The sequence below is a fragment of the Lepidochelys kempii genome, chromosome 16 (assembly GCF_965140285.1).
Source record: "Lepidochelys kempii isolate rLepKem1 chromosome 16, rLepKem1.hap1, whole genome shotgun sequence".
NCBI classification, from domain to species: Eukaryota; Metazoa; Chordata; order Testudines; family Cheloniidae; genus Lepidochelys; species Lepidochelys kempii.
Window position 1 is genome coordinate 22,957,580 of NC_136395.1, and position 18,039 is coordinate 22,975,618.

An 18,039-nucleotide genomic window follows, 5' to 3' on the forward strand; every position below is an offset into this window, starting at 1 on the left:
AGTTTGACTGAATCCAGCTGCAAGTTTGACTGGAAACAGGGTAGCTTCTAGCCTGGGTCACTTCTTCCTAGGTGAGATAAGGTGTGGTCATTTTGAGGGACAATATAGATTTGAACTACAGGTCAAAGAGCTCTGCTCACCACTGGTGTCAAATGGGAGATGCATATGAAAGACCATGTTAAATGCTCCCATAACTAGCAACAACAATCAGTTAACACTGGTACACTCTTTTGCAGAAAAAAGTGTAAGTCATTTCTGCAGTGCAGATTGTATAATGAGGTGCAATTATATAGATCAGTGCAAAATATAAATATTTATCTTTAAAATGTGTATGCATCCCCTAAGTACTAATTGCTACTGAGTATTTCCTTTACATGGTAATGAAATCCTTAAAGTATACAAAAGAAGGCCGCAGAACAAGTGGGAGCTTGCAAAATATCTAATATTTGTTAATATCTACCACCTAGAGTTAAGTGAAAGGGCCCATCCCTGGCTCTTGACACGTCAACATTTTCTAATAAAAACAGACCATATAAAATCCACAGCCCCCCTCCAATGCGATGGACTGCCCACTTCATATATAACGGTTGTTCTTTGACAAACCCACATAATCTCCACAGAGGATTGCTGGAAAGCCGCACACATTTTTAATAGATGGGCATGCCAATCAATTTAGGCAGAAAATATAGTTTAACTTAGTATTGGTCTGAGCTGGTAAGGAAATGTTCTCCAGATTCTGATTAACACCAGCCACGCTTCTGTAGGGTCCTGGGCTGCATTCTTCTTTGATGCAGCTTGGCTATAGCACAAGACTGAGGCCGGACCACATGTTAAAAGAGGATTGAAAAGTGGCAGCCCCAAAAGGTTCTGCTCTTTTTTTCTTGCTTTGCCTTTTCTTGCCCGGCAGCTTAAATGAGTTTTGCCTGTAAAGGAGTTGGCACTATAATTGTTTACAAGATTTGTGTAATCCGCTATTTATCAAATTTTGTGCCTATCGAAATCAATGGGAGTTTTCAAGGGGTTGGAACCACAATTCCACCTTAAGTGTGTGGTCCTCCAAAGCTATGGTATATATTGGGGGAGATTTTGGGAGGTACTAACAGCAGTTAAGCACTTGTTTGTACTTCTGTAACTATATTGGGTTAGAAACAGATATAAGTAATGTATAGTGTGCATGGAGATATACTAACATAAAGGTATAATTTATTTAATATCGAGGTTAACATGTATGCTATTTAACATATTGTCTCCTAGGTGCCTAAATCCCTTTAGAAAAAGGGACTTAGGTGCTTTTGAAAATCTTACTCTTAATGCCCAAATCTTATAGTCTGCTCATGTAATTGCCATGATGTTCAGTTAAGAGGACTTGTGAAAGTGAGGTCTTCTCACATGACTATGGGTCACAGAATCAGTGCACGCTTGTGGCAACTACAATGAATAGTTTGGGATCTTCTGAGATGAAAGATTGCGGGCTTTAAACTGAAATTCACTGTTGACCCAAGATTTCCCATTTTCTTTTTAATTCAAGCTACAGTACAGCAAATGTTTTAAATTATTTCATTAGAGTCGAGCGAATAGCCTTAAAATGTAGTAATTTCACTGAAAGCACAAAGAAGAGGTAAGGAGTACTTGTGGCACCTTAGAGAGCACATGTGTGTCTCCTACACTGAAGCAACCAGCATGGTTCTTGCATCACTGGTTGCATATTAGAAGTGCAGTGGATTGGGAGAATTCAATCCAAACATAATTGGTGAAAAATGGAAATGATATTTTATGGAGAGCTTTTCACAACTTTGACCAGCTATAGTTTAAAGATTTAATAGCTCATATTTCTCTGTCCCGCATACAGCTGGAACTGTAGTTAACATGCTCCAATTTGGAATGATCTCCCTGCCTAGCTCTGCTCCCATTAACAGGCAGCAGAAGCCAACTGCTTTGTTGCTGTGGAAACGGCCATAGGTAGAAATTTTGGCTGCCTCCTGGACTACTGTGCAGAGTTGCAGTAGGGGAGTTGAATCGGGCCTACCAATGGAATTTTGGCCAACCTCTTGTACTCCTTTTCTTTTTTCGAATACAGACTAACACGGCTGTTACTCTGAAAGAAGAGGTATTCATACATAAAACCGTTTCCTTCCTTTGCAGACATTTAATAATCTTGTGTGTCACTAGGGGGAGCCAACCTCTTGTTTGTAGAGCATGGAGAAGTGATTAAATTAGCAGAATCAAAGCATGGCAGAGAATTGTAACATCACTGCTTCCATTTATTGTCCTCAGACTGAAGAGCTTGAGATAAGACTCCTTTGGTGATTTGTTTTAAGATCATATAGTAAACACTGAAGCATCACCTCATGTATTTCACAACAGCTTACAACCTCATTGCCTAGCAAAGCTCAAACAAGTTTGCTCTTTGACTTCCAACTGGCTTTAAAGTGTTTTGCAATGAGCCCCCTTTCAGTGGGGGTGGGGGGGATGATAGAAGTATAGCTTTCCCCTTGAATCAATAAAGAAAATTGCTCTGATTTTCACGACTACTAACTTTCCCATTCTTTGACCCTGTACCATTCCCCATTTGAGAGGGCTGTTTGCACTGTTCATTATCCGGCAGACAAATCAGACCATGGACTGTTTGCTCAGGAAGAGACTCCCTCATTCTGTCTCACAACTACTCTTCTCCCAAGCTCTAGTATGTCACTATTTGAAACATCCCACTCCAGGAAGTATCCTGGGCACATGTGTGTCTCCTACACTGAAGCAACCAGCATGGTTCTTGCATCACTGGTTGCATATTAGAAGTGCAGTGGATTGGGAGAATTCAATCCAAACATAATTGGTGAAAAATGGAAATGATATTTTATGGAGAGCTTTTCACAACTTTGACCAGCTATAGTTTAAAGATTTAATAGCTCATATTTCTCTGTCCCGCATACAGCTGGAACTGTAGTTAACATGCTCCAATTTGGAATGATCTCCCTGCCTAGCTCTGCTCCCATTAACAGGCAGCAGAAGCCAACTGCTTTGTTGCTGTGGAAACGGCCATAGGTAGAAATTTTGGCTGCCTCCTGGACTACTGTGCAGAGTTGCAGTAGGGGAGTTGAATCGGGCCTACCAATGGAATTTTGGCCAACCTCTTGTGCTAGAGGATTAAAAAATAAGCACAAAATACATCAGAGGACAGCGAGAGTAGGCAAAGTGATTCCAGAGGTTAGCAAGCAGATAGTATGAAGACAAGCCAAAAATGTGGAAGTGCTCAGTTCACAGGCAGATTTATTTATATAGGGAAACAGACCCAAAACACAAAGGCTACAATTCAACAAGATACACAAAACTGCCAATAGTCCCATCCATTTTCGTGTGCTCAACATACATAACTTTAAGCATGCACTTAATCACACGGGACTACTCACATGTCTAACAACCTTGCTGAGTCAGGCCTTAGAATTTAACCGCCTGGTTCACTTCTTAGGGTGTTCAATTTTTGCAGCTCTCTCAGCTTAGATCATGAAGGCAAGCCAGTCAACTTCACTTAGCTACCATCTGTTCCTAATCATGCTCCTTCCCAAGAACTCCTGCAGGAGAGCAGCATTGAAATGTTTGGGCTGTAAACACTGCAGAGGAGGTTCTCCCCTCCCTATCACAAACTGTTTCCACTGGAGTTTGATTTCCTTGACTCATGGAAACATTTATCATCAGGCTGAAATTGTGAAAAGCTTGGTTCAAATTTGACCTGATTTTTCCCTTCCTCCTATAAGGTGATCATGGCACAGGTGATTGGACATTCAGTTGCGAGATAACCTCTGAAAGGGATTTATAGAGTCCAAGGTCAGGAGGGACCATTGGGATCATCTAGTCTGTCCTCCTGTATAACACAGGCCACAGAACGTCCCCAAAATCATTCCTAGGGCAGATCTTGTAGCAAAAACATCCAGTCTTGATTTTAAAATAGTCAGTGAATTGTCAGAGAATCCACCACGATCGTTGGTAAATTGTTCCAATGGTTAATTACTCACTGTTAAAAATGTACAACATATTTCTGGTCTGAATTTGTGTAACTTCTAGTTCCAGCTGTTGGATTTCTTTGCTAGACCAAAGAGCCCATTATCAAATATTTGTATTTATCGATTGCAGTCAAGTTACCCCTTAACCTTCTCTTTGCTAAACTAAATAGATTGAGATCCTTGAGTCTATCACTATAAGGCACATTTTCTAATCCTTTAAACATTCTCGTGGCTCTTCTCTGAACCCTCTCCAATTTATTAACACCCTTCTTGAACTGTGGACACCAGAACTGGACACAATATGCCAGCTGTGGTTGCACCAGTGCAAATGTACGTGTGATCTTGGGCTGCTGAACCGCCCTGCAGGCTCTCTTATACGGAAAAAGAAAGCTCTTCCATAAGAATTACTCCAATTTTATCATAAAGGAAAAAAATACAGCGTGATAGTTAGTCGTCTCCAAGTTGCACTTACACACCTTCCAAGTTGCAAGTGCGTATCTTGGTAATAATTGGTTCGGACTGATTGCTGACGCTGGCAGAAAAAAGGGAAGCTGTCCTTGAATAAAGCAGCAGTAAGTGCCTCTGTCTAACTTCAAGTGATTAGAAAAATGAGACTTTGAGCCCAGCTTCTTAAATGATATCGAGTAGGAATTCTACAGGGTTTACTTAGATTATGCAGGTGTAGTGGTAAGTGATTTAATAAATAGCCTGAATGTACGCACACTCCGGTATGTTTTTTTAAATGCTATTGGAATAGAATGGAGGCTGTGAAGTTTAGCCAGATGAGGGCATTTTTGAAGGCAGGTTGCAAAGAGTGCATCAAGTTATAGCAAGATGGATAACACGAGGGTGCTGGATGAGTGGGGTTTGTTTAAATGAGGTCCAACTTTATCTAGCTTGCTTTCATGCTGGGCATACGTAGGCATTAGGTGCACTTGCATCATCTGCATAAGCAAGTTCCCTCTACAGGTTCCATAGAACTGCATCTGACCTGCTCCGTACGCATCTGCATGGCACATACCACTGTGCACACCGTGAATGAGGTTCTGCACTAAGTCACCAACAAGCTTCTTCGCACACACTCTCCCAGGGAACGTCCCTGAAACTATTTAAAGTCAGGAGAGAGACAGTCAAGATGGACACTAGCACATACTTTAGCGAAACAATATAGCTTCCAGTGAGTAATAATGTGACTTCACATTAACCTTATGTTCAAGAGAAATAAAACAAGATGGAAGCGATGCAGCAAATCATTTATTCACTGTGGCCGAAGTAGCATTTTGATGCCTCTAACCTATACAGCAGTAACACTTTCAAATTTGAAGGATAAGCTAAGGCTACCTCACGGTCATAATTATATCCTGGAGAATCCCTTCTGGATTCCCAGCCACAGCTTTGGAATGGCCCAGGCGTTAGAGTGCCTTTAACCAACCAAATAAGCAGAATTAGTGTTTAGAACCTTAGTCTCTACACCTGTATATACAACTATATAAGGAGACACCCTGAAATCGCTGTTGAACGTGATGAGGAATCCAAGTAGAAGCTAAGGTACTGCTCATCTGTCTTTTCCCTGCTACTCTCTTCAATACATGCAAGATCTTGCTATGAATCAACAGTTCTTTTCCCTGCAATGTCACTAAACACGTGAGATTCCACTGCTTTTTGGCTAAAGTACCTTGGAACATTTCACCAGCCCAGTATTGCCCGTCCAAGTATGCAAAAGTCATGAGTCAGGTCCCCAAAATCATGAGATCGTCTTAAAAAAAAAAGATTTAAAAAAAAAAAGTGATGGATTCTTTTTATTTACCTCCTGGTTTCTGTGCCTGTAGGACACATTTGCTTTACCTTTTCAAGCTTTTCTCCAGAACCAGGAGAGCTAGAAACATCCTTTTTTTAAAAAAAAATGGAAGCGGAGAGTCTCATGCACCCTTTTCTTGAATCTAGGAGCTGGGTCTTTTTTAAAAAGCACCAACTATCATAAGACTTGTGCTAAAATCATGAGAGCTGGCGATGCCGCACGACGTCGGTGAAACTGACAGCAGAGCTCTTCATCACCTCCCGAAGTGGCAACAGCGTTCCCGTAGGAAGCCTGAATAAATTTGGGGCACTGACGTTTGATTTCCCTCACCTCTGTGTACACATGCCATGATGCTTTTCAGGTCAAGAAATCCACACGCTTTCTGCGGCGTTGATAGAATCCCCTATAAAAAAGAGGGGCGTTGGCATTTTAAAAAAAAAACCCTGCATATGTAAAGCTAGTATTGGGCTTTGGGAACCTTTGGACCCAACATACAGCAGCCTGATCTATCCCCCTCAATGCAAACATCCCTGAAATTCTGGGGGGGAAATGCAGCTCTGAAATCAGGCCCATTTCTACTTATGATACACACGACCATCCATTTATGATACTCATTTCTGATAGTGACGCAGCTCAGAGTAAATATGTAACCTGTCTGAGCGGGCTTCACAAACTCATCTGAGAAGCTTTATACAGCCAAGAACCTATAATTAGTAAACATTACATCACCTATAGAGAAACAGCCAGGAGAGCTGTAATAAGGAAGTAGCGCGGAGATGGGAGTGCCTAGAGTAAGAACAAGCAACAGCATCAATATGCCACGGTTATGAGATTGTTCCTCCCTGACAAAGGGAAAGAATCACAACAGCAGTGCAGTGCTGAGAGAAGTGGACATGGAGGAACAGGTGCAGCGCAGCTAGAAGTCTGAAACGGGTGGATCAAGGTTTGAAAGCTTTTGTTCTATTTTATGTGTGCGCATTCTGTAGGTGCAGCCCCGAGAGAGGGAGGAAAAGGTGGGATTATACCCCCTCCCCATTTGTACCCTCCAGATTCCAGGCTGCTCCAGGGGCTGAAATAGCCCCAGGTAAGTTAGAGCAGCCCCCAGCTGCTCTAACGTATGGCAGTCAGCCCTCATCCAGTCCACCCCCTTTGAAGTTCCACCCCTTTTCTCTGCCCCTCATGTTGCAAGGGTTTATGCTAAAAGATTATCCAATAGCACAGAAGGGAGCAAAATCACTTTGAGCTCCTTAGGCTAGAGACATTTGTTTTTTGTGGATGCAGCACTGTTTCAGCCCTGGCTGAGCCCTCTCCCCTTTTGTGGTTGGTCACCAGCCTTTGGATCCTGCCTGCTCCCAAGCTCACTAGATCTGGGCAGCATCCAGACACGGTCTTTAATTCTGGTCTCTGAGGCACACTCCTGGGGTGCACCCCTTCTTTGGGATGTGGGACCCTACAGTCCAGCTGCACTAAGCTTCAAGATCAGCACTGGACCCCATCCAGTCTCTCCAGTAGCTTATGCATGCTCCCTTAGAGCCACAAACACTCACATTATTCTTAGACGGTACAGGAGAGATACAGAGCTACACAAAACCAGCAAAGCCCTGTATGCTCTCCCTGAGTCTATGCTGACCCATTCCCTGAGTCCCTAGGCCCAGTCTGTGTGTAAGGCAAGTAGGCCCCTCTTCCCCTTGCAGTCCTTCCGGTTCCTGGTGATATTTGGCTCGTGAGAGTCAGGGTGGTGGTGTGGGGGTGGGGGGGTGTCTGATGCAGATGCTCTTAATTTAAGTTTCAGTCCCCCCTGTCAGGCAACTCACTGGACAGCTTCAAAAGCCCTAGTCAGGTGGCTAAAGTCCCAGGGCCCAGGAGACAAACTGGAGAACCAGGTTCCTTTAGCCTGGCCCCGCTGTTCTCATAAAGGAGAGTCGTTCAAAGGTGATGCCCCTTGGATGCGTCTCTCCTTCAGGGTTGGACACGTAGGCCCCCTAACACAAGAGGGCAAGCCAACACGAGGGTTACAGAGCGCAGGTGTGATCAAGGTCGCCCCCAAAATAGAGACAGAGCTGGGTTTTCACAGAATCAGACTGGGGGTGCAGAGTAAACGTCAAACTATCACAAGCACCTGGGAGGCATTAGTGCTCTAATAAAGGCCAGAAATCCAACCAGGAAGGCCCCTGAAAGGAGATCCAAGGAGGTGTCAGCGGGGTGAAGCAGCTAGGGGTCATGTACACACTCTGCCTTCCTCCTGAGTAGCCACCACCTGTCCCTATGGCTAAGTAACGCACATCATCGGTCAGAATGTGTCATTTGGAGGGCATGGCCAGCCTTAAAGCATTGCAGAGATTGGGGGTAGCCACCCCACGATCCTCATGAAAAGTAGCCTTCAAAATGCTGCTAGATTACATATCACATAACACTGACCAAGACCCCGATCCAGCCATCCATCCCTGTTCAGCACAGCAGTGACAAGCAAGTGTTTCAATCCCATCGACATTGGTAGGACTTAAGCAGGTGCTTCAGAGTAGGGTCTGAAGTCAATGATGATTTTTATGCAGATTTAGTGATGTGGTTTTGGCTGAATGGAGCTATTGTACCAGCAGCTGCAGATGCCTTAGGACATCCTGCTCCAGATCTCACAGCTTGTGGAGCTGGGACAGGCTGGTGGCTAGTGCATAGCACAGAATAGGCAGAGCAGTAACCCTTTCCTCTTGGCGTGGATCCCTGGGACAGCAGTGGGGTTTGGTGGGTTCCTTGCTGGCTCTCTGCACCTTGCCATGGGCTGCTGTGTGGTTGTGATCCTGGATGTGCAGTTGTTGAAGGAGTACACCTGAAAGTGCAGGTCTCAATACAGCTCTCTCAATACCGCTCTCTCTGGCTAGTGCCCCATTGGCTATTTCTGTTCAAGCACTGGATGCTTTCTCTAATGCATTCCTTATTGAAGGAGTACAGGTGGTTCCTATTCATTCTTCAGAATTAGTTCATGGCTAAAAATTCAGATGCGGTCTCTATTTTCCCGTCTTTCATAGGCAGAGACCCCAGATGCATAGATCCGGAGCGGAGATACAGGGATCACCTTGAAAACATACAGCAAACATCTCTGAGGCTGGCTCACAAACTGAAGGTACAGTGTGTACCCTAATCAAAATTAAACGTGGACTCAGTTCTCCCTGGAAAGAGATGCTGGATATTCCTGTACATGCCTTAAAGCAGGTTACCGTCAGATGGCATTGTTAGTTCTACGATCACTCTGTTGCCACCTCAGGTCAACTCCCAATGACACCTACACCCAATTCCCCACTGGCAGACCCAATTCTAGCACCAACAGGCAAGACTGGATTGCCCTGGGAGACAGTGTCCTCAGCTGCAAGTGGCAGTACCCCAAACTGCTACAGCCGACGTCAATGGGAGTGTTGGTAGTGACTTCAAAAGAGCAGGACCACACCTGTAGACAATCACTCCATCTCTGTATTTTCCTCTGCCTGCAAAGTTGCACTTTGGCCCCAGCTGCTGCTGTGTGGGAGGTGAGGGTCACTAGCAGGTCTGAAACACCAAAAGGGCAGAATGAAGCCATGGCGTGAAGGCCACAGTGGTGGTGGGGATCGGTGGACATCATGGGTACTTTTTCTGTTACCCAGAATTTGTACCGATGGTGAAAGAGTCCTTGATGCTATTTCTCCAGAATTAATTAGACTTCAACCATAGGAGACACGTTCTGCCGGGGTAACCATACCGAAGCCAATAGGGTTACATGGCTGCTCATGAGAGTGGAGCTTGGCGTTGTGTGTTGAATTTGGCAAGTTACTTCCCACAGTTTTAAAAACGGTTATTACGCACAATCATTTGAAGAAAAACCCACAACACATGTTTGGACCTTAAAACTGAACTCCGCTTCCTTATATGAATTATTCATCCTTTCATCCCCCCAGCCACATTTATTATCACAGGGTTTCTAGTAGAAGCTCAGCTACATGCATCAGTTTGCCTGCAGTAGCAAGAGTGCAAGGACAAGTTTTTCAGCTCTCGGCATTGTTAAGGTCCTTTTAAGGAGCTCACAGTGAGGTTTTAAATTCATGGTAATGAGCTAAGAAGTCCCACAATTTTCTCCCAAATCCAGGCCGATCAGCTCCAACAGGAAGGGCGGCTGGCTATCCTGGGTGCGAAAGCAAAGCTAGAAGCTCAAGAGAACCAGAGAGCTTTGGATGAGTTGCTCAAGCATCAGTTAGCGGTAAATCTGTGTGGCCCCAGCAGCAGGAAAATGGCACCATTCCAGACTCGGCACTATCATCTTTGGAGTCATTGAGACCTGGGGCCAGCCCCTACCTGCCTCTCTCACCTGAATGAACAAAGAATGCAGACTGTGGGTATATTTCCCAAAGTACTAGAGCCCAGATCCTCAGAGGTACTTTGGGAAATACCTTTGATGATCTGGGCTCATGTCTTTTAGGTGCCTGAATCCCATAGACAGTTGGTGGGACTCAGGCGTCTTGGAAATTTTTACCCCAGGCATCTTTCTGTAGGACCTTTCACTGTAGTGTCTGAGCACTTTTCTCCTGAAGGGTTGTAAACTATTCTTTCATGCTTCTATTTAGCGCCCCATAGGCCTCCTGTCTGACCAGAACCAAGGAGTCTCCTATTAAAAAAAGAAAAGGAATATATGGGGAGGTTGGTGCACAGCTTGTTTTTCTGTCTTTAGGTCCCCAGGTCCTTAATTCAGGCAAAATCCCACTGGCGTCAATGGGCATTTGCCAGAGTAAGGGATCCCAGGATTTGGTCCCATGTTCATGAATACAATGCCTTGGACTCAGACCCGATGTGCAGACCTAGGGCATTGCCGCATTATTAAGAATGCCATACTTTGTATGATGCTTTGACCACTACTTCTGTCCTTTTCTACTAGCGGCACTGGTAAAAGATAAACATCTCATTGGCTTTTTAAAAAAAAACACCAGGAGGTAACCACAGTATTATGGGACATGCTCATTGTCAACAGAGCAGCTTCTGTGTGAACTATCATGGGACATCTCCATATGCCTACATAATCACTTCACTGCTAGCCTCTAACTCAGTGGTTCACAACCTTTCCAGATGACTGTACCCCTTTCAGGATTCTGATTTGTCTTGCATACCCCAAAGTTTCACCTCACTTAAAAATGACTTGCTTACAAAATCAGACATAAAAATACAAAAAAGTGTCACAGCACACTGTTCCTGACACATTGCTGACTTTCTCATTTGTGTCATAATTATAAAAGAAATCAACTGGAATATAAATATTGTACTTATATTTCCATATATTGTATATAGAGCAGTATAAACAAGTCACTGTCTGTACGAAATTTTAGTTTGTACTGACTTCGCTAGTGCATTTTATGTAGCCTGTTGTAAAATGAGGCAAATCTCTAGATAAGTTCATGTACCCCCTGAAAGACCTCTGAATATCCCCAGGGGTACACATACCCCCCTGGTTGAGAACCACTGATCTAACTCATTAGTCAATACAACCCTTTAGGGGTCATTGGAATATGAAAAGCACGGTATAAACCCAGATTCTAGCCCATGAGAATTACAGAAAGGGCTGAAAGGTGACACCTTTTGTAAAGATCACTCATTGTCATTGGGGATTCATTCGGTTTTTACAGGGGCTGAATGGCTCCCAAGCCAGCTGTACTGTGAAGGCAAGACTTAAGCATGCTAAGACAGACCAGAGAGAATACCAATTTGAAGGTGATCCTGAAAGAGATGACACAGCTGAGGACAGGTACAGTCAGCAACATACAATGGGATGCTTGACTGCTTTACTCTATGGTTTGTTCAAGTTCAATGACTCAGGGCTTTGGAGTGTTTGAACTCTACATCGGCGAACTGTGCATCAGTAACATGTTTCTGCTGTGGATGTTCTTCAGTTTAACAAAGGGAATAGCTCACATGGCAGCTGCCCTCTACATGGGATTAGTGTCCTAACCCTTTTGATGTTTCAGTTCTCCATTATAAACTATACGTCCTCCGATTGCAAGTTTTCTCTGGCCTGATTTTTGCCCAGATCCTGAAGGGAAACATCTCTGCCATGGGCAGTGAGTATCATAGGCTAGGGGAGGCTGAGCCTCCCCAAACAGCCCAGCATGACCCTGCCCGGCGCTCCAGGGTTGGGGGCCACTCTGCCCGCCCAGGGCTCTGGGCCCAGAGGCAGCCACTGGCCATGGTGGGGTGCTCTGGGCTCTGGCAGTAGAGGTGAGGGGCCGAAGAAGCCTCGGGCAGAAGGGGAGGGGCCAGGAGCTAGCCCCCCACAACGGCCGGGCCGGTTCACCTACCGCCCAGGATCTTTGCTGTATTTTCTGTGGCAGGAAAAATTGCGTTTAACTATAGCTCAAAGATCTCATTTATTATTTTGGTGAACAGGAACATCCTTTCCTCAATTCCTTTGATTTACAGTCAGGTATCTTGGATAAACCATATATGGCTACCTGCTGAAGAGAAGGAGTATCCATTTTGACCAGCATTGTCAAGGAGCATTTTTCTAAGTGCACATTTTAATACTCATTTAAAGTACTTGAGAACTGGTTCCAAGCTCACACTGAGCTAAGTACCAGAAAAGAAGTTTTCATATATATAGATGATCCACTATAGAATAAATATTACTAACACGCTGTTATGAAAGGTACTTGAGATCAACTGAGGAAGAGTGCTCTCTAAGAGCTAGGTATTATTATTGTTCCTGGCAGCTAATACACCAAAATATCATGTAAGAATGTGTTTCTCCCCCCCGCGGTAGCTTTAGAGCACAGTCTCCAAAACAATCTGCACTGAAAACTGAAATCAACTGCAATGTGATGGATGCCATAAAAGCCACAGAGAGAAAATCCACTGGGGAAATGAACCTGGATTCCTCAACCCAGCAACAAGGTGACCATCCAGTTAGGTGATTTAGTGGCATTTGGGGGCAAATCTACAGATGCCCTACAGTGGCACCAGAAGTGGAGCAGTATTTTGGGGTTGGGCAGGGATTTCATCAAATTTCTTACTGCACCTTTGAAAATTTTGCCCCAAATGATTTAACTCACCATATATATGAATAGTCAGAACAGTATCTTTATATCCTCTAATCACTCTACAGACATTAACCCTCAGAACACCCTGGGAGTTAAGTCAGCTGGTGTCATTAACCTTATTTATAGAACAGCAGGGAAATCAGAGAAAAAAAGATTAAGTGACTTTCCTAAGGTCACAGGAGGAGTCAATGTCAAAGCAGTGATTACAACACATGAATGTGTGGCAGGCTTCTGACCCCGTGCTCAGATTGTCTAGTATTCTGGAATGGAAGCTAACTAGCCTAGAATGCAGTATGAACGGATCTGTTTGGAAGCATATTAGAAAGCTAAATTGTTTAGCTATAATCTATATTTTTTACAACCACGCTATAAAGTTTCGAAATGGGATACATCGCTTTTCTCCCCTCCCTCCCCAATATGAAGAAATATTTTACTTACAGTGACTTTAATGTTCTCTTTCTTTAGGATCCCTGTTTGCAAAGCATGGTGACTCTTTGCACATACATCAATCCTTGAATCCTTTGCCTCCTTCAGTAAATCAGCCCAACAACAAGACACTCACAGCAGATGATTCAGGAGACAGCAGTGTACACATGGATTCCACAAGCGAGGTACTTGGGCTCCAGAGTTCCTCTCCTGCTAGTCGTTGCACGTGGTGTCACCCATGTGGCTTTTAATTGCAATGCCACACTTGTGGGACATCCAACAGCTTCCCCCTAATAAATCCAGCCCTCTGCTTCTGCCTTCAGTGGAGTGAAATCAGTCAGTTCTATGGAGGGTCCAGCACCTTTTGCCATTTTAGTTTGACAATGGCCGAGCAGTACTTGAGGGAAGAAGAACTACGAGCCAGGCACCAGACTGCCCTCCTTCGACTCAGAGAAAAAGCCCTTCAGGAGAAAACTAAGGCAGAGCTGGCCTGGCTGGAGCATCAGAAATGGTGAGCCCATTTTGCATACCCTTTCCTTATTTCAGTACATGGTAAACACACTGTCTGACTGCAACAGACCAGTCAGAACAAGGCAGCTTGGCTCTGCCCACTAAGGGGAGCGTATACCCTCTTCATGGTGGGCTACCTTATAAAAGCAGAGACGTAAACATCCTGCCCCTTTACAGGGCAAATTAAGGTACAACAAAGCTTCCCCCCAGCCAGAAGGGACAAGACCCAGCTTGTTTCAACCACATCCAAAGCCTGGCTTTACTCCAGCTAAGCTCTTCTTATTTGCAGCTTGGCTCCCCACAGCAAATGCCTCCTGTAGTGGGCTGGAGCTGGAGGTAATTAATAAATTCCCCACAGCTGACCCAGCCTTGCAGGGAAGGTAGATGCAATTCTTCTTCTAACCAGAGTGACCATTAACCCCTTTCCTGCCAGCCTCCAGTCAGGCATACATAAGATGAAAGCCACGCCATGAGCCTGAACTGGAACCCCTCACCATCTCCTGGATTTTGGGTTAGCTTCCCTGTGAGTTAGGGAAGTACAATTATCCCCATTTCACAGATGGGGAACTGAGGCAGAGAGAGCGACATGCAAGGTCACCCAGGGTGGCTGTGGTAGAACAAAGAATTGAACCCCAGTTGTCTGAAGGCCAAGCTAACGCCCTAACCATTGCACCAGCTTTCATCTACGATATGGAGCATGCCAAAAAGCAAAATATATTATTACTAAGGGCTGGGCTTGAGGAAAGGGCTCTCTCAGGGACTTATGAAGGACTAAGCTTTGCTTGCTGAAGTGGCTGCTCTGAGTCCAAGCTGGTAGTCACTGGGAGTTGTTACCATCTGGGGGCTGTTTGGTGGCCTGAGTGAAATAAGTTTGCTGGGTGTCACTCCACAGAGTCTTCATCACAATACATAGATATTAAGGGCCAGATGTCCAAAAGAGTCCAGGCCCCATTTAGGCATCTGAAATGAAGTGATCAAATTTTCAAACCAGTTAATCATCCAGCAGTTCCTACTGCTCTCCGGGGGGAAGGCAGAATCTCCATTGCTGTCAATGAGAGCTGCAGTATGCTGGGCGCATCTGGAAACCTGGCCATCTTGCAGAGAGGTACAAGGTGAAATGGGCTGTGAATACTGAAGTATCTTCTCATTCTCCAGATGGGGTTGAGCTACGGGCAGGGCAGCGTGGTAAGCCTTGCACTGATGTACCTGTTCTGGGGATAAAGACATCACTCCAGGCCCCAGCCCTGTCATGGGGACACCTGTCATGGGCATTGCATTCACACATCCAAATGTCCTTCTGGTAGTGATTTTGGTCTCCACCTTGCTTTCAGCTGTCTGGATAATCTGCGAGACAGAGAGGAAGTGTCTGCCGTAGCTGAGAAGCAGCACAAAATCCTAACCAGGCTGAAGCAAGAGCAGGTAATGTTATTGCAGTTACACAATCCAGCTTTCTTCTTGAAAAACAAGGGGAAGATTTAACACAGCGCTGATGAGAATCTCACGAACAGTAGTAAAGGAGTACATAGTGTTGTTGCACAGACTTCATAATATACTTCACTGATGTTAATTTTTGTACCTCAAATACGTTATTTTATGCCATGGACTGTACTCTATATGTTGTAAAGAAGCAGGAAACACCATTTCTCTCTGCAACTCCAGTGTTACTGCAGTTATCTACTCTTAGTGTATACACCCAGATTATATGAGGTGTTTAGGATTCCATTGCTGAGATACAGGAAATTAGCCAACAGCTAGTGGTGGTCTTGTGGCTAAAACACAGCCATGGGAGTCAGATCTAGATTCTGTTCCTGACTCTGCTGTAGATTCCTCTGTGACTTGGGACAAGTCCCATGCAATCAGATTTTTCAGAAGTGGCCTGTCATTTTGGGGGCCTGCCCAGCCTTATATGCCTTGAAGGAGTCTGATTTGCAGAGCAGCTGAGCACCCACAGCTCTAATGGCTTCATTTGGAGATGTGGGAGCCCAGCCCACCTGAAAACTAGGCCCGGGTTGTCTCAAGTTGGGCAAGCAACAACCAAGTTATCCAGAATTAGTGATCACCTTTGAAAAGTTGACCCACTGGCCTGACTTTCAGAGGTGCTTGTTTCATGAGCAATACGTGTTGCAGTGAGCAGATAGAGTCGTAGGACAGAGATCTTTACTGAGCGTGCACAGAAGCACCTGGAGAGAGGCCTGTGTCTCTAATAGCAACCTGGCCCAGCATGCTCACCTGAGCCCCTGGTGTCTCACCAAATAGGTCCCTCATAAAACCTGACCCTCTTTCTTCAGTCCCTGTTACACTACAGTGTTGAGCACTGGTGCTCTCTCTGATTGAAACGGGATCTACAGGTACTCAGCACCTTGGAAAATCAGGCCCAAGTGGGCAGTGGGAGCCAGCGTCAAAGCTTGAGATTGAAGTGTGGAGTTTCTGGCTCCCATGTGCTACTAGACCATGCCTCACTCTCACCTCTCCCAGCCCCCCAGTTTTCTCTGTGCATGCTTTCATCAACATTCAGGACAGTTTGCCACTTTCTGATAACTCTGTGAAACATTTCCTTTACCTGTTTGCCAGTAATCTCCCGTATCTGGGCACAAGTCAGCAAGCACTGCTCAAAGCAAAGACTGAAAAAATTGTACACCAAAATGCACATAAAAATAGCTATGCATATTGAATATCCAAAATACACTTTAATTGCAATATTTCCACCTGTTACTAATAATAATAAACTGACCTGTAGGCCATTTTCATGTGTATTTGTATTTTAACTGTAATTTACACTCCCCCCTCTTCGCTGTCTGTTCTGTGCAGGCGGAAATCCAGCACCTGCGAAATATCTACAGGGCAGCTCACCAGGAGAGAAAGCTGCTATTAAAACAGCAGAGAGAAATCTTACTGATGCAGGAGTCAACAGCACAACTCCAGCGGGAGCTGCATGGGTTGGCACAAGGGCCACAGGTTAATAGAACCCTTAAAAGGCTACAGTAACATTTGGCACGGCAGATTTGGGGGCGTTACAAGTAGAGGAAAGTCATGGGTTTGGTATCTTATTAACTGCAGTAATGAAGCTAAAGCAACGATAAATGTTGCTATGGTATTGACTCCTATAGGAAAAGAGGAATGATATTTTACTTGCCCATTAAAAAAATTACTTGCCTCAACAAGCTGGTGAATACAGTTTTGCAGAGTTGGTATCAGCTGCGCTGGAGGCCTGGCATGGGTAAATTTCACTCCACCCTAGCGGCCTTTGAGCATCAGCATATAAATGCTCTGCCCCACAGAAAAGGGATGCACATATGATGTGACAGAATTGAGAGAGGAAAGGCACATGGGATTAATGTTCTAGCCCTTCGCTTCAAAAATATCAGTGCAAATGAATGTGACGCCTCACCATAATCTGGGCGGGGGGTCTTTATATTGATTCTACACTGCCAGTCAATCTGGCAGAATCTGGCATTGGTAATACCAGCTTTGCTCAAAAGAGGTACATGTCCAAGACAGCAGATCTGTTGCCCACACTCCACTCCCAAAGAGCCACACTACAGAGGATGCACACCCCTTTCAGTGGGCTCCTGAAATCTTTCCTCCTCTATACAGCAGGACTGCAGGGGTTCCACAGTAAAAAGGGCCCTCCACACCTGCAGAAAAGGGCTCAGGATTCAGGATTTCCTTGCATCAGAACCAATCTAGTGTAACACCACTATCTTCAGCCAATGCAGATTTATACTGGTGTATCAGTATAGCCCATTACATATATTTTAAGGGTAGCATTTTCAAAAGCATTCAGTGAGGGCTTTGGCCGAACCTTGCTCCCATTAAAGTCAATGGGAGTTTACTGGTTATTCTTTCAGCCTGTTAAGAGGCAGGGACTAGAGGTTGCAGTAGTCCCTTGGAATGGAAAATGACTGAAATCAGAACCGACACTCATTGAAGAAACCCAGGTAAACTCTTATGCATTGCCCTGTTCCTTTTAGTTTACAAACAGCTCAGCAGACCTTGAAGAAGCAATAAACCAGAAGAAGACTGGGACAATTTCCAGGCCAGCAATATCGTCCGTGCCAGCCGAAGCTACAGCATACTCACAAAGGCCTGTTCTGTCAAGGAATGGAAACTGGTGTGCCCAGTTAAATAATACACAAAGCAGGAAATATCAGAGGTCGGTAATAGCTTTTAAATTCTTTTTTACAGTTATGGTTACTGATAAAACCAGCTGGGGAAAGGATGTGTTGCTATACCCCAGCTAACTGACCACTCATTAAAGCCAGGCATT

At 44.7% G+C, this 18,039-nt stretch overlaps 1 protein-coding gene across 1 annotated transcript in view; it reads left to right on the forward strand.

The window, feature by feature from the left end:
- The window catches only part of CCDC187 (coiled-coil domain containing 187), a 71,228-nt gene that overhangs the window by 33,540 nt on the left and 19,649 nt on the right, over nucleotides 1–18,039 (forward strand). Inside the window, exons 14-22 of the mRNA XM_078849074.1 lie at nucleotides 8,817–8,911; nucleotides 9,905–10,015; nucleotides 11,430–11,548; nucleotides 12,560–12,690; nucleotides 13,302–13,447; nucleotides 13,586–13,773; nucleotides 15,104–15,191; nucleotides 16,581–16,727; nucleotides 17,744–17,925. Of these exons, the coding sequence (XP_078705200.1) occupies nucleotides 8,817–8,911; nucleotides 9,905–10,015; nucleotides 11,430–11,548; nucleotides 12,560–12,690; nucleotides 13,302–13,447; nucleotides 13,586–13,773; nucleotides 15,104–15,191; nucleotides 16,581–16,727; nucleotides 17,744–17,925 (1,207 nt within the window). The remainder of the gene's footprint in view (nucleotides 1–8,816; nucleotides 8,912–9,904; nucleotides 10,016–11,429; nucleotides 11,549–12,559; nucleotides 12,691–13,301; nucleotides 13,448–13,585; nucleotides 13,774–15,103; nucleotides 15,192–16,580; nucleotides 16,728–17,743; nucleotides 17,926–18,039) is intronic.